This window comes from Leucopleurus acutus (assembly GCF_964270905.1).
Source record: "Leucopleurus acutus genome assembly, chromosome: 16".
Classification (NCBI taxonomy): Eukaryota; Metazoa; Chordata; class Mammalia; order Artiodactyla; family Delphinidae; genus Leucopleurus; species Leucopleurus acutus.
In genome coordinates this window covers 47,061,164-47,085,901 of record NC_139158.1, presented here as the reverse complement: position 1 = coordinate 47,085,901, position 24,738 = coordinate 47,061,164, and the positions used below count along the sequence as shown (strand labels likewise).

General features: G+C 35.9%; 1 protein-coding gene across 1 annotated transcript in view; it reads left to right on the top strand.

Annotated features, from left to right (window-relative positions):
• The window catches only part of LOC309973446 (ADP-ribose glycohydrolase MACROD2-like), a 650,126-nt gene that overhangs the window by 437,666 nt on the left and 187,722 nt on the right, over window positions 1-24,738 (top strand). Inside the window, exon 4 of the mRNA XM_082857725.1 lies at window positions 16,732-16,761. Coding sequence (XP_082713851.1) covers window positions 16,732-16,761 — 30 coding nt within the window. The remainder of the gene's footprint in view (window positions 1-16,731; window positions 16,762-24,738) is intronic.

Below are 24,738 nucleotides of genomic sequence, written 5' to 3'. Positions count from 1 at the left end.
GAATTTTCATCTTTTTTGAAGGCCACTTTTTAATGTTATCAGAATATTAAATATAATGTTTTAAAGGAGTTTTCCTTTATAGACAATTTCAGGTTTTAAGAGATCTAAATTGCTGATTATTGTACAATAATAGTGTTAGTAAGTGACATAGGGAAAGTATAACTAAAGATATTTAAATTTTTATGACTTTAAGTTGTATGATATATGTAAATGCTGTCCATTCTGGTCACTAGTTAGATTAAAAAACTGGTGATGCTACCTTGACATTGGTGTTATTTGAATTCATTGTCTGTCATGGGTATTGGATATCCATGTATTTTGAAATGATATGGGGGAAATGAAATAATTCCTTAAGAGATAGTCTGGCATACTGTAAAGATAATTGGTTAGATATTTGATTAAAGGGCTCACATATTGGGTTGAATACTGACTTACCAGCTCACAACTTCGGGGCAAGCAATTTAGTGTCACTGTAGCCTTCATTTCCTCATATGTTATAGGAAAAGTAAAATTCACACTTTGCAAGGCTGTTTAAAGGATGACAGATACCATACAGGTCTTAACATTGCCTAGTAAATAATAGATGCTTAGAAAATTGTTATCATGATCTATTTTTATATTACTTAAGTTGGTTGTGATAATAGGCATATTTTCTACCTTGGTCAGCTTACTATAAAATATGTGTCAGCTTGTCCACTAGCTTGGTGATTCAGAGCATGGCTTTCTGATAGAAATGAATCATACAAGAGCTCATTTTAAAACTTTCGTAAGTTGGTCATGTCACAGGGTCAAATTTGGTGCAAGTAGTTAGATCAGAGCTGCTTGATGATGTTAAGTATTGCATGAGGATGAATGGAAAGCTGGGTCAGCTCCTCTGTCAACTGCACACTTTAGCTGTGTAACAAGACTTCAGTGAACTGGAGGAAGAATGTTACTTTAAAATGATGTGTTTAGATTGGAAAAAGAAAAATGAAAATATAGCTCTATTGAATTTTCTTTAATTTAACATAAGTAGAATTGGTCATGCTAGAGAAAGTCTTCATATACTAAAACAGTTTAGAAAAGAAATAGTTGTACTTAGCCTTGAAATCCATACTGAACTGAAGCATTCTTACATCTCTTTGTGTTTTTGATCAATTTCCCTTCCATATCTTTCTAATGAGTTAATATCTACTGAGCTTCTTTATCTTTAAAATTCTGAAGTATACTTTAAATTTGCAAGGAATTTAATTAGAAAATAGGGGAAACTTTCTCTAATCTTTTTTAGAGAAGTTTTTAGTTTGCTTTGAAGTTCAAGACCTGTCATGATTTGTGTCTAGTAAACTTGAAAAGAAAGTGGTTAAAGAGGCTCACCATCAGTTGAGATGGATTTATTATTTTTACATTAAATACAGACCATTTTGAAATTTATATATTTCAAATCAATCAGAAATTCAGACTGAATATATAAGTGAGAACTTTTCACTGATGTATTTTACATTTAAATCAGAAGCAGTGCAGTGAACCTCATCTACATGTCAAGACATTTTGCTTCAGATTATTTATTGACAGACATCAGATGACACTGATGTTTTATGTGCTTCCCAGGGTATACTTATGAATGTTAGATTTTTGCTGTTTTTGACATTTTAATATGCAAATTTTAATAATTATTAAACTCTTAAGTTTGAAAAATGCATATGCTCTGTTATCCATAAATACTTTGGAGGATTTGCTCTATAGGATAGAACCATCAGTATGTAGTAAAACACACACACACATGCTCACACACACACACACACACACACACACACACACACACACACACACACAATGATTTTTACTAGAGCTTTTTCTATAATGGCAGAACTGGAAAAAACCTAAGTGTCCGTCAATAATGGGAGTGGTTTCACTCAAACTTGTGAAAATTATAGTATGTCATATATTATTTTATTAGTTCGAGCCCTTGATGTATTGATAAATTAGAAAATTTGGTTGCACAGTAATTTTTATGGTAGAATCCATTGTTTTTTAAACATTAATCCCAGGAAGACTCAATTATGTGTATATATTTATATGAACATGGAGAAAAGTATGGAAAGGAATAGAAGATAAGAGGAGTTGAGTTTGTTTAATAAAATTATTGATTCACATGTTCAAATGAATACATATTATTTTATGCTTTTTAAAAGTATATTTTATATTTTAATTAATAAGGAAAACTTTAGTCTACTATATTGATTATTCCCCAAATGCTAACATAAGAACATGAGTCATCCTCATAACAGTTATTAATTAAGAATGTTAGTTTGGGAAGGGATGTGTGATTTAGGCTAGCCACCAGTTTTGACCAGTCTGTAAAACGGTATCTGTTCAATCAAAGTCCCAACAGGAACCTTGGCACAATCAAATTAGGATACTTCAAGGACAGCTTATTTATAAAGGGAATAAGTACAAGGGTTGGAGATAGATATGGTGTAAATGAACCTCACGGGATTGTTCAGGAACCAGAGGGTACCAACTGCACAGCTGTCACAACTCTAAGCTCAAAGAAGTGAGTAGAGGGAGACATATCAGAAACTAGAAGGAGACGAAGTCATGTTATAAACTAAATGACCTTGATTAGAGTAGTGACCTTTATTCAAAGGACATAGTCAGGTCAAGGTAAACTTACAGGAAGAGAAACAGGGGAATAAATACCTTCAACTCATTCTCAACTCAACTTTCCCACCAGCTACTGCCAGGGCTCCCTATTGCCTGAACTCAACCAGAGTCAGAGGGTAAGAGGACCCATTGATGTCATTTATATAGTTAAATCACTTTGGGCAGAGAACAGGGGCAACTGTAGAGAGTGGGGCTTGAGGAGTAAACAGAAATTATCTGGCATAAAATAACCAACATTATTTTTAAACTAAATCATCAAAAGAATTCAGAAGGGGAAAGTGTTATAATATGTAAAATAATGACATCCATTTTCTTTACGGGCTTATAGAATTATTTTTAAATTGACCTAAAACCAAAGACAGAATTAAAATAATAATTTGAAGATGACCTTCTTCTTCACTTTCCTGTGTGCAGAAGTTCTAGTTTCTTCCCAAAACTCTGATGAGGGCATAGCCCAGGACACCTCAGATTGAGGGTAGAGGACTGTAGTTCTCTAAGATGAATATGGTCGCGGTCCCCACAAAGTGAAGATTGATCTGCATGCTTTTAGCATACTCCCACAATTAGTGGAGGTTTTCTGTTAACCTCTATTGTGCCTTCCAGAAGTAGCACTGTAATCAAGGTCATGGGTAGGGAACTGACATCTGAGCCTCAACATATTCCAGGCGCCAGTTGTGCGTTCACATAAGTTATCACCCTTACTCCTCTCAGCTAACCTGTACCATGACTATTATTTTACCAAATGGCTGATTAATACAAGAGATTAGATTATCAATTGGAGTTTAAAGAACTTTCTCAAGGACGATGATAGAGTCTGGAATTGGACCGCAATCTGTTTGGCTCCCTCCTGGCGTAGCCTCACTTGGCTGTGAAATTGTGAAGGAGTCATTATCTGTTACTGTAGCTCTCTCACTTGTCCCAGAAATATGACTTTCCCTTTCCCCTCTCTCTTTCCCCTGTCTTACATTCATTCCCTTAGTTATGTTTTTGAGAAATATTTATTCAGCCCCTACTCTGTGCCAGGAACTGTGCATGGTCCTGTCGATACCAACAAACATGGCCTTCACCTTTGTGGATTTTAAATCTTGATAAGTGTTCTCAGGGTAGCAATCCTATTCATTTCCTTTAACCCCAAGTCCTTTACCTTTGAGGTTCTTTGTCTCAGTCTTCCCATTTATTTACTGTGACTGAGAATTATTCTTTTGTCTTACTTGTTTAAAGTGTAACCTAAAATAAACCTTTTGTAAAAACTTATTTGCTGTTTCATTATTGCAGAGACATAAAGATTCCATAATATTATAAGAAAGATGAAATAAGGAAACTAAAACAGTTTTTCTTTTAAAGATACTGTCTGGTTTTATTAAAAAAAATCAGTCTCTCCAAGAAGTGTATAAATGAGGGTGCATGTTCAGGCTTATGTTTTCATCAGGCTAAAGTGTATCATATTCCCTCAAATAAGTGCATCTTCTATTTTTTAGATTGAGACTTGGTTTGCATTCAAAATTTTCCTTGTGAAAGACAAGTTAAAATTTCTGTTCAAGTGTCTTGTATTATTACAACTACAACGCTAATGTACATTCGAACTCATTCCCCACCCCACCCCACCCCCACCTATTTAGACATGCTTGTTCACTCTTTGGAAAGCCCCAGATTGGGTGACTCAAGTAATCCCATTTTTGTAACTGAGCCAGTGTTATCATTATCAAAATTACAACTGATTCAGAGCACAGTTTCAAGAAGGATGACTGGTACATAGAAACATGTGCTGATCCTCTCATTTTGCTTGAGTTGCATTGCATTGTGAAGCTGTAGGAACTGCCAGTGCTTTAGTGTTCACCCTTTAATAATTAAATCAGGTGATCTTCAGTAGGATAACATTTAGTAGACCCCATGCGCATTTGTGTTCTGTTACCATCTTTGGATGTGATTTCAGAAGAACAATCAACAACAGTCATATACACATACATACATATATGTGTGTGTGTGTGTGTGTGTGTGTATTTCCAATTGAATTTGGCATTATTGTATGGTAGGTCCTAGGTTCTTCTCCTAGGCCTGATGCCAGAGAAGTTACCTAACATCTTTGATTCTCTTTAACTTTCCATTTTTGTAAAATGAAGGAGTTGGACAAAACAAGTGTTTTTTTCCCCATTTTGTAAAATGAAGGAGTTGGACAAAACAAGTGTTGCAGTATTCCAAGAAGTCCCGAGCACCCAGGGTAATAGCTGGTGACACCAGATTGGCAAAACAGGGCAGCTGTAGCTCCTCCCTTGCAGTTCAACCAGAGTAATTCCATTTTGTTTCATTGTTAATACTTCCAAGTAAGTTTTCCAATTCTTGATGCCTTTTCACCTATTTATCAATAGTAGGACTCATTGTATTCTGTTTTTGGCTTCATGGTGGCTTACAGCTTATATAACCACACAGATCCTGGAATAATCAATAGTTCCTTTGAATTCTGCAGTGTATGAAATGTGAATTATTCATCATGTGTGTATGCCTGGTTTCTACATGTGAAATAGTTAAGCCTATTCTTATTTTTTTAACATCTTTATTGGAGTATAATTGCTTTACAATGGTGTGTTCATTTCTGCTGTATAGCAAAGTGAATGAGCTATACGTATACATATACCCCCATATCTCCTTAAACCTATTCTTAATTTTCTCTCTTTGTAATCTTCAAAGCAGGAAATTATACCATTGCCCAAAACTTCTGGCATTGTTGATTTTGATCAGGAGGTGTAAATCTGGTAAATCATGAACAGAGAGCTGTTGCCAAATTGATGGCTGTATTTGTCTTTGTAGATTGTATTTCCACAGCTATCAGTTGAGATGGTTGCTCCCTGTTAAAAGTGGTTCTAGAGTCATGCACGTGCTTGGGATTTTAATCTTAACAGATTTTTTCTTTAGCCCTTCCTACTTTGAGTTTCAAAGTCTAGGGAATATAATGTGTGCCATTCTAAAGGGTGATATTTTGGCTTTTGTAGTTTTTAGGATAGCATGTTGTGAATGAAGTGGTGTTTTAAGTAGAGCCCCTGGGAAAGTTTTTTGCCAACAATCATTTTGACATCCCATGTGCTCTGTTGTAATAAGAAAGCAGAATAAATAAGCTAGACTAGGTGGTCAGTACGCTTTTAAGATGAAAGCAACTATAATCCCCTTTATAATTATGAAAAGCAAACAAAAATCCTGCACAAATAGATTTAATCAATGTTTAAAGACTAGTCTCCCAGGCAGTTGCTTGTTTGACAGATAGTCCTGGTTGAAGGTAGAAATGGAGTGGGAAAATAAGTGGTTACTAAGTACAGATAATAGGAATTACTGGTCAAGTGGAATAAAAAGTTGTTCCAAACAGGCCAGTTTGACTCACAAAGGACATGGGTTACCTCTCCCAGCTCTGGACTATTTCACAGACTGAATTATTTCAGACTCAGAAACTGCAGGAGCTATTAGCCATGCTAAAGTACAATGCTGGCACATGTTAGGTTAGTAGGTTTGTTTTTCAAAATTATTGAATCGAATTTCATTACATCAAAAGCTGTCCAATGTAAGAGAAGACCTCTGATCCAGCGATCCCCAATATATAGCATGTGTGCTGCCATTTTAATTCTTCCTTTCCCCGTCTGACCGTGACCAACATTATTAATTGATCATGGTTCTCTATTCCACTGAGCCTAGATTTAGCCTCAGAAACCTTCTCAAATCAGAGGTACAGACAGTCTCTTGTAATTAATGAATCTGAATTGTTTGAAACCTGTTTGACATCCCCGATTGGTTCTAAATTTCCTGATGGAAGAAGATAGGTAAGATAGTTGACTATGACTTGCCAAAATCATCTGCTATTTAGTAACTGAAGCAGAATTAAAATGAGGTTACCTGGCTCTCAGTTCAGTATTCTTTGTATTACCCTATATAGACTGAAAAGGATTTTGAGATCTTAGGAGGAAAAGTGCTTTAGGTAATAATGTAATGGTGTATATTCCATCTAGGAACTTCTACTGTTATAAGATTACTTATATAGTAATTGTATTTTCATTATTTGATCCACAATTTAATTATAGTTTTATTCTTAAAAAGACACACACACACACACACACACACGTAGAAGAGGGTCATTTAAGAATTATTTTTTTCAGGAAGAAAGTAAGGTAATATTCCATTTGTATCTTGAGAAAAACATAAAATAATGACACTACTGTCAAACACCAGGATTATTTTTGATTTAGGCTAATTATCCCATGAAAAAGAATCCTACTTGTATCTGATTTTTTTTTTGGTTTTGATAATTTTATAATGAATATTTACACCTATGTATAATTTGATAATTTGAATTTAAAAATTCAAAACTGAGTTTAATTAGAAAAAAACAATTTCTCTAAACGTCAAACAACAATCATTTGCTTAGGGTATGATAAGTAAATTCTTCAAATTTGCCACTTTGAAATTAGATTTTGGTCACCCTTACCCCCATTTTGTATTCCATGTTGTTTTTGCTTTTTAAACAGTGAGACTGTTCATTTCATTGAGTTGTTATTTTGGGGAGGAAAAAGTGCAATACACAGATTCATTAATTTGTAATGGCTCATTTTAGTTTCTCATTGAATCAGTCTTTGAGACAATTACTGAAGCTTGCTTTTTTCCTCCACCTCCTCTGGTAATAGAAGTGACATTATACTTAGGAAAATATGAAAAAAAATAGTGTTGATTGAGATTCGTTCAAGATGGTGGAGTAGAAGGACATGTGCTCACTCCCTCTTGCAAGAGCACCAGAATCACAACTAACTGCTGAACAATCATTGACAGGAAGACACTGGAACTCACCAAAAAAGATACCCCAATTCCAAGGACAAAGGAGAAGCCACAATGAGATGGTATGAGGGGTGCAATCACAATAAAATCAAATCCCATAACTGCTGGGTGGGTGACTCACAAACTGGAGAACACTTATACCACAGAAGTCCACCCACTGGAGTGAAGGTTCTGAGCCCCACGTCAGGTTTCCCAACCTGGAGGTCTGGCAACGGGAAGAGGAATTCCTAGAAATCAGACTTTGAAGACTAGCAGGATTTGATTGCAGGACTTTGACAGGACTGGGGGAAATGATGACTCCACTCTTGGAGGGCACACACAAAGTAGTGTGCGTATTGGGAACCAGGGAAAGGAGCAGTGACCCCATAGGAGACTGAACCAGACCTAACTGCTAGTGTTGGAGGGTCTCATGCAGAGGTGGTGGGTGGCTGTGGCTCACTGTGAGGACAAGTACACTGACGGCAGAAGTTCTGGGAAGTACTCCCTGGAGTGAGCCCTCCCAGAGTCCGCCGTTAGCCCCACCAAAGAGCCAGGTAGGCTCCAGGTGTTGGGTCGCCTCAGGCCAAACAACCAGCAGGGCAGGAAGCCAGCCCCACCCATCAGCAGACAGGCAGATTAAAGTTTTACTGAGCTCTGCCCACCAGAGCAACACCCAGCTCTATGCACCACCAGTCCCTCCCATCAGGATACTCACACAAGCCTCTTAGATAGCCTCATACACCAGAGGCAGACAGCAGAAGCAAGAAGAATTACAATCCTGCAGCCTGTGGAAGAAAAGCTACATTCACAGAAAGAGAGACAAGACGAAAAGGCAGAGAGCTATGTACCAGATGAAGGAACAAGATAAAACCCCAGAAAAACAACTAAATGAAGTGGAGATAGGCAACCTTCCAGAAAAAGAATTCAGAATAATGATAGTGAAGATGATCCAGGACCTCGGAAAAAGAATGGAGGCAAAGATGAAGAAGATGCAAGAAATGTTTAACAAACACCTAGAAGAATTAAAGAACAAACACCTAGAAGAATTAAAGAACAAACAAACAGAGATGAACAATACAATAACTGAAACGAAAAATACACCAGAAAGAATCAATAGCAGAATAACTGAGGCAGAACAAAGGATAAGTGACCTGGAAGGCACAATGGTGGAATTCACTGCCGTGGAACAGAATAAAGAAAAAAGAATGAAAAGAGATGAAGACAACCTAAGAGACCTTTGGGACAACATTAAACGCAACAACATACACATTATTCAGGTCCCAGAAAAGGAGAGAGAGAAAGGACCTGAGAAAATATTTGAAGAGATTATAGTTGAAAACTTCCCTAACATGGGAAAGGAAATAGCCACCCAAGTCCAGGAATTGCAGAATCCCAGGCAGGATAAACCCAAGGAGAAACACACTGAAATACATAGAAATCAAATTGACAAAAATTAAAGACAAAGAAAAATTATTGAAAACAACAAGGGAAAATGACAAATAACATACAAGGCAACTCCCATGAGGTTAACAGCTGATTTCTCATTAGAAACTCTACAAGCCAGAAGGGAGTGGCATGATATATTTAAAGTGATGAAAGGGAAGAACCTACAACCAAGATTACTCTACCCAGTAGGGAGCTCATTCAGATTCTACAGAGAAATCAAAAGCTTTACAGACAAGCAAAAGCTAAGAGAATTCAGCACCACCAAACCAGCTCTACAACAAATGCTAAAGGAAGTTCTCTGAGTGTGAAACACAAGAGAAGAAAAGGACCTACAAAAACAAACCCAGGGGCTTCACTTGTGGCCCAGTGGTTGAGAGTCCGCCTGCCGATGCAGGGGACATAGGTTCGCGCCCCCGTCTGGGAAGATCCCACATGCCATGGAGTGGCTGGGCCCATGAGCCATGGCCGCTGAGCCAGCGCGTCCAGAGCCTGTGCTCTGCAACGGGACAGACCACAACAGTGAGAGGCCCATGTACTGCAAAAAAAAAAAAAACAAAAACAAAAAAAAACAAAAAAAAACGAAAAACAAACCCATAACAATTAAGAAAATGGTAATAGGAACATACAAATCGATGATTACCTTAAACGTAAATGGATTAAATGCTCCAACCAAAAGACACAGGCTCGCTGATTGGATACAAAAACAAGACCCATATATGTGCTGTCTACAAGAGACCCACTTCAGACCTAGGGACACATACAGACTGAAAGTGAGGGGATGGAAAAAGATATTCCATGCAAATGGAAATCAAAAGAAAGCTGGAATAACAATACTTATATCAGATAAAATAGACTTTAAAATAAAGAATGTTACAAGAGACAAGAAAGGACATTACATAAAATGATCAAGGGATCAATCCAAGAAGAAGATATAACAATTATAAATATATATGCACCCAATATAGGAGCACCTCAATACGTAAGGCAACTGTTAACAACTATAAAAGAGGAAATCGACATTAACACAATTATAATGGGGGACATTAGCACCTCACTTACACCAGTAGACAAGTCATCCAAACAGAAAATTAATAAGGAAACATAAGCGTTAAATGACACAACAGACGATAGCTTTGATTGATGTTTATAGGACATCCCATCGAAAAACAACAGAATACACTTTCTTCTCAAGTGCACACGGAACATTCTCCAGGATAGATCACATCTTGGGTCACAAATCAAGCCTCAGTAAATTTAAGAAAATTGAAATCATATCAAGCATCTTTTCTGACCACAATGCTATGAGATTAGAAATCAATTACAGGGAAACAAACATTAAAAACACAAACACATGGAGGCTAAACAATACATTACTAAATAACCAAGACATGACTGAATAAATCAAAGAGGAAATCAAAAAATACCTAGAGAAAAATGACAATGAAAACACAACGATCCAAAATCTATGGAATGCGGCAAAAGCACTTCTAAGAGGGAAGCTTATAGCAATACAAGCCTACCTCAAGAAACAAGAAAAATCTCAAATAAACAATCTAACCTTACACCTAAAGGAACTAGAGAAAGAAGAACAAACAAAACCCAAAGTTAGTAGAAGGAAAGAAATCGTAAAGATCAGAGCAGAAATAAATGAAATAGAAACAAAGAAAACAAAGCAAAGATCAATAAAACTAACAGTTGGTTCTTTGAGAAGATAAACAAAATTGATAATCCATTAGCCACACTCATGAAGAAAAAGAGGGAGAGGACTCAAATCAATAAAATTAGAAATGAAAAAGGAGAAGTTACAACAGACACTGCAGAAATACAAAGCATCCTAAGAGACTACTGCAAGCAACTCTATGCCAATAAAATGGACAACTGGGAAGAAATGGACAAATTTTTAGAAAGGTATAACCTTCCAAGACTGAACCAGGAAGAAATAGAAAATATGAACTGACCAATCACAATTAATGAAATTGAAACTGATTAAAAATCTTCCAACAAACAAAAGTCCAGGACCAGATGGCTTCACAGGCGATTTCTATCAAACATTTATAGAAGAGCTAACACCCTTCCTTCTCAAACTCTTCCCAAAAATTACAGAGAAAGGAACACTCCCAAACTCATTCTGTGAGGCCACCATCACCCTGATACCAAAACCAGACAAAGATACTTTAAAATAAGAAAATTACAGACCAGTATCACTGATGAATATAGATGCAAAAATCCTCAACAAAATACTAGCAAACAGAATCCAACAACACAGTAAAAGGATCACACACCATGACTAAGTGAGATTTATCCCAGAGATGCAAGGATTCTTCAATATACGCAAATCAATCAATGTGATACACCATATTAACAAAATGAAGAATAAAAACCATACGATCATCTCAATAGATGCAGAAAACTCTTTTGAGAAAATTCAACACCCTTTATGATAAAACCTCTCCAGAAAGTGGGTATTGAGGGAACCTACCTCAACATAATAAAGGCCATATATGACAAACCCACAGCAAACCTCATTCTCAATGGTGAAAAACTGAAAGCATTTCCTCTAAGATCAGGAAGAAGACAATGATGTCCACTCTCACCACTATTATTCAATATAATTTTGGAAGTCCTAACTTTGACAATCAGAGGAGAAAAAGAAATAAAAGGAATCCAAATTGGAAAAGAAGAAGTAAAACTGTCACTGTTTGCAGATGACATGATACTATACACTGAGAATCCTAAAGATGCTACCAGAAAACTACTAGAGCTGATCAATGAATTTGGTAAAGTTGCAGGCTATAAAGTTAATGTACAGAAATCTCTTACATTCCTGTACACTAATGATGAAAAATCTGAAAGAGAAATTAAGCAAACGCTCTCATTTACCATGGCAACAAAAAGAATAAAATACGTAGGAATAAACCTACCTGGGGAAACAAAAGACCTGTATGCAGGAAACTATAAGACACTGATGAAAGAAATTAAAGATGATAAAAACAGATGGAGAGATATATCATGTTCTCATATTGAAAGAAACAATATTGCAAAAATGATTATAATAACCAAAGCAATCTATAGACTCAATGCAATCCTTATCAAATTACCAATGGCATTTTTTACAGAACTAGAACAAAAAAATCTTAAAATTTATATGGAGACACAAAAGACCCTGAAGAGCCAAAGCAGTCTTGAGGGGAAAAAAAGGAGTTAGAGGAATCAGACTCCCTGAGTTCAGAATATATTACAAAGCTACAGTAATCAAGACAGTATGGTACTGGCACAAAAACAGAAATATAGCTCAATGGAACAGGATATAGAAAGCTCAGAGATAAACCCACGTGCCTATGGTCAAGTAATCTTTGACAAAGGAGGCAAGAATATACAATGGAGAAAAGGCAGTCTCTTCAATAAGTGGTGCTGGGAAAACTGGAGAGCTACATGTAAAAGAAGAAAATTAGAACACTCCCTAACACCATACACAAAAATAAACTCAGGATGGATTAGAGACCTAAATGTAAGACTGCACACTATAAAACTCTTAGAGGAAAACATAGGCAGAATACTCTTTGACATAAATCACAGCAAGATCTTTTTTGATCCACCTCCTAGAGTAATGGAAATAAAACCAAAAATCAACAAATGGGACCTAATGAAACTTAAAAGCTTTTGCAAAGCAAAGGAAACTACAAGCAAGAGAAGACAACCCTCAGAATGGGAAAATAATTGCAAACAAATCAATGGACAAAGGATTAATCTCCAAAATTTATAAACAGCTCATGCAGCTCAATATTAAAAAAGCAATCAACCCAATCGAAAAATGGGCAGAAGACCTAAATAGATATTTCTCCAAAGAAGACATACAGATGGCCAAGAAGCACATGAAAAGCTGCTCAACATCACAAATTATTAGAGAAATACAACTCAAAACTACAATGAGGTATCACCCCACAACAGTTAGAATGGGCATCATCAGAAAATCTACAAACAACAAATGCTAGAGAGGGTATGGAGAAAAGGGAACCCTCTTGCACTGTTGGTGGGAATGTAAATTCATACAGCCACTATGGAGAACAGTATGGAGGTTCTTTAAAAAACTAAAAATAGAATTTCCATATGACCCAGCAATCCCACTACTGGGCATATACCCAGAGAAAAACATAATTCAAAAAGACACATGCACCCCAATGTTCATTGCAGCACTATTTACAATAGCCAGGTCATGGAAGCAACCTAAATGTGCATCGACAGATGAATGGATAAAGAAGATGTGGTACATATATACAATGGAATATTAGCCATAAAAAGGAATGAAATTGAGTCATTTGTAGAGATGTGGATGGATCTAGAGACTGTCATACAGAGTGAAGTAAGTCAGAAGGAGAAAAACATTTTTCATATATTAACGCATATATGTGGAACCTAGAAAAATGCTACAGATGAACCGGTTTCCAGGGCAGAAATAGAGACACAGATGTAGAGAAGAAACGTATGGACACCAATGGGGGAAAGTGGAGGGGTCAGGTGTGGTGGTGGGATGAATTGAGAGATTGGGATTGACATATATACACTAATATGTATAAAGTGGATAACTAATAACAACCTGCTGTATAAGAAAAAAAAAATAGTAGCAATTAGCCATGCTACTACGAAAAATATATATATGTATATGGCACTGTCTATGAAGTATTCTTGACAGGGAGTGGAAAAGTGAGCCTAAATCTAATAAAAAATTAAAAATTAAAATAAAAAGGAAAATAGTGTTGATTAGTAAGCATGCTCAGAGAAGAGATTTTTAAGTCTCAATCTAGAAGCAGTAGCATCATGCTTATCAACTTTAAGTTTTCTTTGTTCCTTTCTCCGTTACCTTCCATATGTAACTCTAGGAATAACAAGAGGCATATCCAAAATTCCCTCTAGCAGGGGACCTGGGGAGGGACATAACTATATAACCGTATTTCATACAATTTTAATCACTATTTCCAAATAAACTTTTAAGAGTTTCTTTAACAGACCTTGATCTTACAGGAAGAAAAGGACCAAAATTTGCTCTTTCCACACACTTCAGTAAAGAAAAACCTCTTCTACATCAATAAAGAAATGGGATTAATCCTGCCAGTTATCTCACTGTTCGAAAACATGTATTGAGAACTTATTAAATGCAGGCCAAATTATTAAACTCAGACTTTATCTTTAGGGGCTTCCTCTCTAATTAGGATATACCTCGATTTATTAGAAATAATTAAGTAAAACTTAAATGACTACTAATTTTAGAAACACAAAAGTCATTTTCACTTTTGTAAAATGGAAGAAATAATATTAATCCACCTGACCAATAAATGTTGACAATCAGTTATATTATACATAAGGTGCTTTGTAAAGGTAGAATAATATTAGAAATCATAATAAAGTTTCACTTTTATTTGCCAATATTTTTGTCACTTTTACTGAAGAAAATTGTCTTGATATTTTTCCTAATAATGTAAACATTTTATTTTTTAATTTTTAGAGAACAGAAATTGATAAAATAGACTTAAATTTGATCGGTTCTTTAGAAAAATCATTATCAGGATTACAGTTATTAGAATTGCTTTGAATATATTTAAGCAGCTTAGATTAAGATTCTATTACATGACTGGTAATGCACATGAAATTATCTTAAAAGTGATTGTGCCCTATGTAAATGCCACAATTTTATAAAATGCTTCTATGTAGATGTTAAAATGTGGCCAGACATGCTCACCTAGACGCGAGCACACATCTGACATAAACTGACTTGATGGTTCTCCAGGACTGGAGTTCCAGTTCCTACACCTGCTCCCACACATCCACCCACCTCTATTGGACGAGGGCCTGGTTAAACAGATGGGTCTTGTGCTGTGCTCTCAAAAGAGGCAGCCTCCACCTTTACTGAGCAAAGCATTGGGTGAAAATAGGTTATATTGTGTTATTGTGATTCTGGGCACGATAATTTGCATGTAAAGCTACTGTTTATTGCTGTTGTTGTTTGTTGTTGGAAATACATTTTTCTTTATGAATGAATATGTATAAATTGGAGGACAACAGATGGAGTTTCTGGGATCTGGAAAACCTATAGACAGGGAAGGAGTTCTCAGTCAAATATAAAAATAAAAAATCGGCAGGAGTGTGAAATGCCATGCAGTTTTATAAATGCATGTAGCTAAGATTTTTAAGAAAATGTTTGGGTTTGCCAAGAGACATCATGAAATTTCTCCCATCCACTAAAGGGTATGGAACCAAGATAGAATTCATAACATCTTTCCTCATTCCCCTTCAGCAAGTTACCACTTCAGCAGTTACAAAGTTTGATTTGGGGCAGGGCATTAAGTCCTGGATACGATCTATGTAAATACTACACATTTTCACTGTGAAATCAGAAGGATTTGGGGGACCTGAGGTGACAGGGTGGCAGATGACTTTATAATATCTGAAGTGGGACTTCCCTGGTGGTCTAGTGGTTAACACTGCACGCTTCCACTACAGGAGGCACAGGTTTGATCCATGGTCAGGGAACTAAAATCCCACAGGCCATGTGGCACGACCCAAATAAAGAAAAAAAAAAAAAGTTAAAAAAGTAAATAAAATGTAATATCTGAAGCGAATTTTGTTTATGGTTGACTAATGGCATTGCTACGCAGTCCATATTTGTGATGAAAGCATTGCGGGGAAGGCGTGAGCAGCAATTAGATGGCCCTGTACTTGAAAGATCATATGAGACAAGATGTGATGCTCTAAGATTGACATATTGAGAAAACCTTCAAAGGCATTTGTTCTCCACGCATTTTCATCATGTTCTCTTTAGTGTTTCAATAATTAGCAAACCATCACATATGAATATAGGCATTTATTCTTAAAATGCTCCATTATTTATTGATAGAATCATTAACACTCTGATATTTGCTTCTCTTATTATGGCAGTGCGTGGTTTGTGGACATCTCAGGAAAATTCAAGTTAAAGATTCCTACTCCTCTTTCTTAAGTGATTTCTTTAATCTTTTGGTAGCTCAGGTTTCTCCACAAAGAAAGGGACTTTGATTGCCACATACTTTTTTTATGTTGCTGCAGGACTTCTGTTTTCTGGCTTTTGTAGAGACTAGATAAACATAGGCATAAAGTTGCTTAATACTTCAGCAGAAAACTGCAGTGGAACCTTCTGAAAATCTGACCTCTTAAAAAAAATCTAAATGGAATAGTCTTATATTTTGCTTATTATTTGACTTCATAATTATATGTGCTAGGTTAATGGATAAATGGGTAAGAAATGACACATCATTGTTTTACAAAAATATTTAAAATTTATTTCTTTCCCTCAAACAAAAAAATTAATGTAAAAATGAATAAATCTGTCACTATTTGAGTTCATTCTTATTGTAGAGTGTCTTGAGATAGCTTTATTTGATGGTGTTTAATTTAATTAAAATTATCATTATACTTTCTTGTTACATTGTTCTTTGAAATTGCCTAAAAAATATTGTTCTATCTCTAGTTGATAAAATGGAGAAACCAAAAGATTAATTTAGATACAGAATGGAAAAAAAAGGATCACATATGTACTTCATTTTATTAGAAGGAAGCACATTGTAAAAATATTCATTTGAAGAGAAAAAAGAGGAAAATAGTGAAATATTTCCATTTTCATACCATAATAAAACAGTAATAAAGTCTGTCTTTATATGCAAGTACATATTGTAATATATATATGTGTGTGTGTGTGTGTGTGTGTGTGTGTGTGTGTGTGTGTGTATGTACAGCATGATCATTACCAACTTTTCCTGAACTACTCTGGCATATTATATTTTTATATATTATTTAATGTCTTTTATTTTGTTTTCTTTTGAACAGCAAATACCAGTCTTCTTGGAGGTGGAGGTGGTAAGTCCTGAACATCACTTAAAATATATTTTATTACTACACCAACCATAAGATGTTTAGTAAGTTTTGTGATACTTTAAAGAAAATTAATTTTGCTGTAGTCATCAACCACGCAAATTATAATCTTAGAAAATTTATAATAGAAATATCTTGGGTTTGCCTAAACGTTATTTTAACTGACTTCAAAATATACAGAATACTGTTGTTGTTCTCATCAAGCTTTATATTTCTATCTTTGGCATAAACTATAGCAGCAATAAGCTATTGAGGTGAACACACATATAGTAGATGATAGTCACTTTTTAAGTATAGTTGATTTGCAATGTTGTGTTAATTTCTGCTGTGCAGCAAAGTGATTCAGTTCTACACATATATAAATATATATACATTCTTCTTCATATTCTTTTCCATTATAGATTATCACAGGATATCAAATATAGTTCCCTGTGCTACACAGTAGGACCTTGTTGTTTATCAATTCTATATATACTAGTTTGCATCTGCTAAGCCCAGACTCCCAATCCATCCCTCCCTCACACCCCTTCCACCTTGGCAACCACAAGGCTGTTCTCTATATCTTTGAGTGTGTTTCTGTTTTATAGATAAGTTTATTTGTGTCATATTTTAGATTCCACATATAAGTGATATCATATGGTATTTGTCTTTCTCTTTCTGACTTACTTCACTTAGTATGCTTATCTCTGGGTCCATCCATGTTGCTGTGAATGGCATTATTTCATTCTTTTTTATGGCTGAGTAATATTCCATTGTGTATATATACCACATCTTCTTTATCCATTCATCTGTTGATGGGCATTTAGGTTGTATCCATGTCTTGGCTATTGTGAATAGTGCTGCTATGAACATAGGGGTGCATGTATCTTTTTGAATTATAGTTTTGTCCAGATATGTGCCCAGGAGTTGAATTGCTGGATCATATGGCAACTCTATTTTTAGTTTTTTGAGGAACCTCCATACTGTTTTCAATAGTGGCTGCATGATAGAGTCACTTTTAATATGAATTTTAAAACAATATATCTGGAGACTTGTGGTTTTTATCTTTTTTTTTTTCATAATAATGACTAAAATCATTATGACTTTGTAGCCTGAGAGCTTAATATATCAGTGACTTACTGTGAAAAATAAAAAAAGAAATTGGTAATGGCATTTTGCTTTTTCTTTCTTCCCTTTCAGAGGAGAGAGAGAAAGAGATCAAAGTGAGATGACGAAGAGAGAGATTTCTGTACTAGGAATTCTTTTTTTATACTAAAATCTTGGAACTATTTATTATTTTTATTTCTAGGTTGAAAGATGAAAGCTTACCTAGCCCCAGTCTATACTACATGGTAGGGGAGGAAAAAAGTATACAGTAGAATGGGGTCCTTTTCATTTAGGACCCAGATGGACATAAATAGGTTTGTTTTCTCTCTCCCTCTTCCTCTTGCTCCCTCTTTTCATGTGTGTGGTTGAATTAGATATGATTGTATATACAGAGCTTTACGTTTTCAACAAACAAGTTAGAATTGTTTACTTGATCCCCAACTTTTAAGAAATGTTATCCTTTATAAATCATCATCAGGAGGTTTCAGCTTAAATTTTATTTGAAAATTAAAATTTTAACCATTGTTCCCATATAAGAATCAATAGATTTTTAAAAACAGAATGTTGGAAATAGAAATGATAGAAAATAGTTTAAACTAGAAAGTGCTCTTCATATTACCACATGTCAATGCACATTCTATAGCAGAGTATTTTTCTTCTTCCTCAAATTACTTTAGAAAATATAAATATACAGGGTTTCTCATTGTTCTTCTTCTTCTTCTTCTTCTTCTTCTTTTTGGTATTCTTTGGGAACTAGAAGAGAAATATTCCTTAGGAATGTACTGGATTCCCAATAAATTTTTATCTCTAGGTTTCTTATAATATGTGAAGGAAACATTAAAATAAGTCATTCATAGTGATGATTTTCTTACATGACATATTAGTATTTTAACAAATTTGACTAGTACTGTTAAGTAGGATAAAAAAAGTTAAAATTGAGTCTACATATACAAATCTATCAATTTAAAACAGCAGACAAATTAGCTAGATACTTAATTTATGGTTCTTGGCTATTTAAAAAAAAAACTGAATTGACTAATTATATAAGTTAAAATCACTTTAGCTGCCCATAACAGAAACCCCCCAAATAATAGTGACTTAAAGGAGATAGAAAAATGTTTCTGTCCCCTGTGAAAGCAGCTTAGATGTAGACTAGAGTGGCTGTGCAGTAATCCCATCCTGTCATCAAGTGCTCAAGCTCTGGCTTTTCTGCTCTTCCTACTGTATGGAACTCAGGGTCCACAGAGGCTGCTGGACTCTGGGCATCAAAAATATGGGTGTCAGGAGGAGTAAGAAAGGCAAAAAATCAAAAAGGTGGCCCCTAAAAGACAAGCCAGTTTTCTTTAAGCAGCTTTATCTGATGTCTCATATCCTTGAATTGATCAAATGTTCATTCATGGATAACATAGTTTTATGCCAGGAAGAAATGTGCTCATCAAAAAAAAAGCAGTGCTCTGTTTTCTAAGGAAGAAGGGGAGGGTGGAGGTTTGGCAGGCAATGAGCAGTCCCTGCCATTTTGGGGAAGGTAGGCTGCTGTTCAGGTACCCTTGTCAAGCTGCTTTGTTTCAATATATGTATACATGGTTGGTGTGTATAGAATTAACGCTAGTGAGTTGGCCTGTATTTCCTTGTGGTTCCTTCAACCTGTGTGTAGATACAGTGTACATTTTTAGCAATGGTAAGACGTTCAGGAATGGCAAACTCAATGTTCTGTTTACCTGAAGTATATACTTGACTGTCCTCTAGGTGGTTGATTTTGCTAAATGCAGTTATTTGCCATCATTTCTCATTTCTGAATTCTAAAATTAGCAGCTCAATATCATCATAAAGATAAATTATAAGTATTTAAGATGGATGTAATTTCTTTCATTAAAGTAGGTCATTGACAGGTTTAATTCATTTATGCACTTCTGGAGATGTCAAGATTGCTCTAAAATACATGTCTGATTTTTGGAAAGCTGCATTTAAAACTTAAATTTAAGGAATATTTTTAGCCTTCTCTGAACTGATTTTTGGCCTTTTGATTCTGTGACAAATCTTATTAATCCTGTCAGTGATATTTGTACAGCAACAGCTAATAATCATCTAATAAGGAGCCTAGAACTGATGCAGTCCTCTTGGATTTGATCAATGATTCCTTTTATTGACTTGAATTAATATACCTTCAAAAACCTCTAAAGGAAATAATTCTTTGATTGACTAAACAATTTGATCAAGAAAATTTGGGACCACATAAAAAATAATAATAGTATCTTAAGTACCATTTTTTCAGGTTCTCAGGAGGGCTTCCCCCCAGTTCTGTATACGTTGCACTTGAAATTTAGGCAAAAATCAGTCTATACAAAGTTGTATTATCTATAATCTTAGCGTTTTGCTCTTTTTTTTTGGAGTGCTCATGATCAAGACAAGAGATCTCCTAAGAGGAGATTTTAAAAATGGTCACAATCACCCACTCAGTTTTTTGTTTGTTTGTTTGTTTGGTTTTTGCGGTACGCGGGCCTCTCACTGCTGTGGCCTCTCCTGTTGCGGAGCACAGGCTCCGGATGCGCAGGCTCAGCGGCCATGGCTCACGGGCCCAGCCACTCTGTGGCATGTGGGATCTTCCCAGACTGGGGCACAAACCCGTGTCCGCTGCATCTACAGGCGGACTCTCAACCACTGCGCCACCAGGGAAACCCACCCACTCAGTTTTAATTTTAAAGTGAGAGAATCATTTCACATAGGTGTGGATTTTCATCTTTGGGCCAGAGGTCACTCTCTTTAGGAACTTAGTGTCACTTAGTGTCATTGTAGTGAGTATAAGTGATAGGGCTTCAACTACCTAGTCATATCAGTTAAAATACTTGGTAAAATGGATCATGTATGTATATATGTCCCAGATATGTTAAGGGCAAATAAATATACTAATATTTAAGTAAGAATGTGGTTGGTCTATAGTGACTGGATTCTGTCTTTCAGGAAGCCTTTATATAATCTAGGTAATGGTATAATGTCAAAAAACCTTAGAAGTTCTATTAATTTTTACAAGCTCTCCATCATTGCTCCCAGTACTAACCTGCATAGCAGTATAGCACATTTAGATATAAAACAAGTAAATTTAATTTTCTCATTTAGTCCTTTTCTTAGTCAGGGTAGGCTACATTATGCTATGGTAATAAACCTAAAAATCTTAGTGGTTAAAACAACAAGGTTAATTTCTTGCTCACATCAATGTCGAGTATATTGGTGGCTGTTCTACTCAGGCTCTCCTACAGGTGGTGACACAGAGTCTCAGGTTGCTTCTCTATCTTGTAACTACTCTATGTGGTATGTGGCTCCAGTCACAAAACAGGAAGAGACAGCTGGCGGATCTTGTGGGATGTATTTACAGAGCAGTTCGTGAATGGCTTATGTCACTTCTGCCCACGTTCCATGGGTCAGAATTCAGGCAAGTGACCCCCAACCGAACTACAAGGAAGTCTGGGAAGAATGGAGTCTTCCAGCGTTCCCAGGAAGAGGAAATGGTGTGGTAAATACATAGCACTGTCTCGGCCACAATGCTCAAATGAGATCAGTGTTATTTATTATTATTACTTTAATCACTGAGGGAAATGTGACTTAGGGAGATTTAGTGACTTCTTCAAGGTCACACAGCTTATAAAGTGCAGAGGTCCAGTAAGAAGACAGGGTTCTTGAGTCCCACTCAGGGCTCGTGCCTTTGCTCTGTGAATTTTTGTTTTTTTAACATCTTTATTGGAGTATAATTGCTTTACAACAGTGTGTTATTTTCTGCTTTATAACAAAGTGACTCAACTATACATATAAATATGTCCCCATATCTCCTCCCTCTTGCATTTCCCTCCCACTCTCCCTACCCCACACCTCTAGGTGGTCACAAAGCACCGAGCTGATCTCCCTGTGCTATGAAGCTGCTTCCCACTAGCTATCTGTTTTACATTTGGTAGTGTATATATGTCCATGCCACTCTCTCACTTCGTTCCAGCTTACCCTTCCCCCTCCCCACGTCCTCATGTCCATTCTCTACATCTGAATCTTTATTTCTCTCCTGCCTCTAGGTTCTTCAGAACCATTTTTTATTCTAGGTTCCACAAATATGCGTTAATATACGATATTTGCTTTCCTCTTTCTGACTTACTTCAGTCTGTATGACAGTCTCTAGATCCATCCATGTCTCTACAGATGACCCAATTTCATTCCTTTTTATGGCTGAGTAATATTCCATTGTATATATGTACCACATCTTCTTTATCCATTCATCTGTCGGTGGGCATTTAGGTTGCTTCCATGTCCCGGCTATTGTAAGTAGTGCTGGAGTGAACATTGTGGTACATGACTCTTCTGAATTATGGTTTTCTCAGGGTATATGCCCAGTAGTGGGACTGCTGGGTCATATGGTAGTCCTAGTTCTATTTTTAGTTTTTTCAGGAACCTCCATACTGTTCTCCACAGTGGCTGTATCAATTCACATTCCCACCAACAATGCAAGAGGGTTCCCTTTCCTCCACACCCTCTCCAGCATTTATTGTTTCTGCATTTTTTCATGATGGCCATTCTGACTGGTGTGAGAGGATACCTCATTGTAGCTTTGATCTGCATTTCTCTAATGATTAGTGATGTTGAGCATCCCTTCATGTGTTTGTTGGCAATCTGTATATCCTCTTTGGAGAAATGTCTGTTTAGGCCTTCTGCCCATTTTTGGATTCTGTTGTCTGGTTTTTTTTTGTTTTTTTTTTTTGGTATGGAGCTGCATGAGCTTCTTGTAACGTTTGGAAATTAATCCTTTGTCACTTGCTTCATTTGCAAGTATTTTCTCCCATTCTGAAGGCTGTCCTTCTGTCTTGCTTATGGTTTCCTTTGCTGTGCAAAAGCTTTGAAGTTTCATTAGGTCCCATTTGTTTATTTTTATTTCCATTTCTCTAGCAAGTGGGTCAAAAAGGATGTTGCTGTGATTTATGTCACAGAGTGTTCTGCCTATGTTTTCCTCTAAGAGTTTTATAGTGTCTGGTCTTACATTTAGGTATCTAATCCATTTTGAGTTTATTTTTGTGTATGTTGTTAGGGAGTGTTCTAAATTCATTCTTTTCCAGGTAGCTGTCCATTTTTCCCAGCACCACTTATTGAAGGGGCTGTCTTTTCTCCATTGTATATTCTTGCCTCCTTTATCAAACATAAGGTGACCATATGTGTGTGGGTTTATCTCTGGGCTTTCTATCTTGTTCCATTAATCTATATTTCTGTTTTTCTGCCAGTACCATAATGTCTTGATTACTGTAGCTTTGTAGTATAGTCTGAAGTCAGGAAACCTGATTCCTCCAGCTTTGTTTTTCTTTCTCAAGACTGCTTTGGCTATCCGGGGTCTTTTGTGTTTCCATACAAATTGTGATTTTTTTTGTTCTAGTTCTGTGAAAAATGCAATTGGTAGTTTGATAGGGATTGCATTGAATCTGTAGATTGCTTTGGGTAGTAGAGTCATTTTCACAGTGTTGATTCCTCCAATCCAAGAACGTGGTATATCTCTCCATCTGTTTGTATCATCTTTAACTTCTTTCATCAGTGTCTTCTGCTTTTCTGCATACAGGTCTTTTGTCTCCTTAGGTAGCTCTAGTAGTTTTCTGGTAGCATCTTTAGGATTCTCTGTGTACAGTATCATGTCATCTGCAGACAGTGACAGCTTAACTTCTTCTTTTCCAATTTGCATTCCTTTTATTTCTTTTTTTTCTCTGATTGCTGTGGCTAGAACTTCCAAAACTATGTTGAATAATAGTGGTGAGAGTGGACAACCTTGTCTTGTTCCTGATCTTAGTGGAAAAGGTTTCAGTTTTTCACCATTGAGAACAATGTTGGCTGTGGGTTTATCATATATGGCCTTTATTATGTTGAGGTAAGTTCCCTCTGTGCCTACTTTCTGGAGGGTTTTTTTCATAAATGGGTGTTGAATTTTGTAAAAAGCTTTTTCTGCATCAGTTGAGATGATCATATGGTTTTTCTCCATCAGTTTGTTAATATGGTGTATCACATTGATTGATTTGCATATATTGAAGAATCCTTGCATTTCCTGGATAAACCCCACTTGATCATGGTGTATGATCCCTTAAATGTGCTGTTGGATTATGTTTGCTAGTATTATGTTGAGCATTTTTCCATCTATCACTAATATTGGCCTGTAGTTTCATCAGTGATATTGACCTGTAGTTTTCTTTCTTTGTGACATCTTTGTCTGGATTTTGAATGAGGATGATGGTGGCCTTATAGAAGGAGTTTGGGAGTGTTCTTCCCTCTGATATATTTTGGAAAATTTGAGAAGGAAAGGTGTTAGCTCTTCTGTAAATATTTGGTAGAATTCGCCCGTGAAGCTATCTGGTCTGGGCTTTTGTTTGTTGGAAGATTTTTAATCACAGTCTCAATTTCAGTGCTTGCGATTGGTCTGTTTATATTTTCTATTTTTTCCAGCTTCAGTCTTGGAAGGTTGTATTTTTGTAAGAATTTGTACATTTCTTCCAGGTTGTCTATTTTATTGGCATATAGTTGCTTGTAATAATCTCTCATGATCCTTTGTATTTCTGCAGTGTCAGTTGTAACTTCTCCTTTTTCATTTCTAATTCTATTGATGTGAGTCTTCTCCCTTTTTTTCTTGATGAGTCTGGCTAATGGTTTATCCATTTTGTTTATCTTCTCAAAAACCAGCTTTTAGTTTTATTGATCTTTGCTGTCGTTTCCTTCATTTCTTTTTCATTTACATCTGATCTGATCTTTATGATTTCTTTCCTTCTGCTATGTTTGGGGTTTTTTTTTGTTCTTTCTCTATTTGCTTTAGGTGTAAGGTTAGGTTGTGTATTTGAGATGTTTCTTGTTTCTTGAGGTAGGATTGTATTGCTA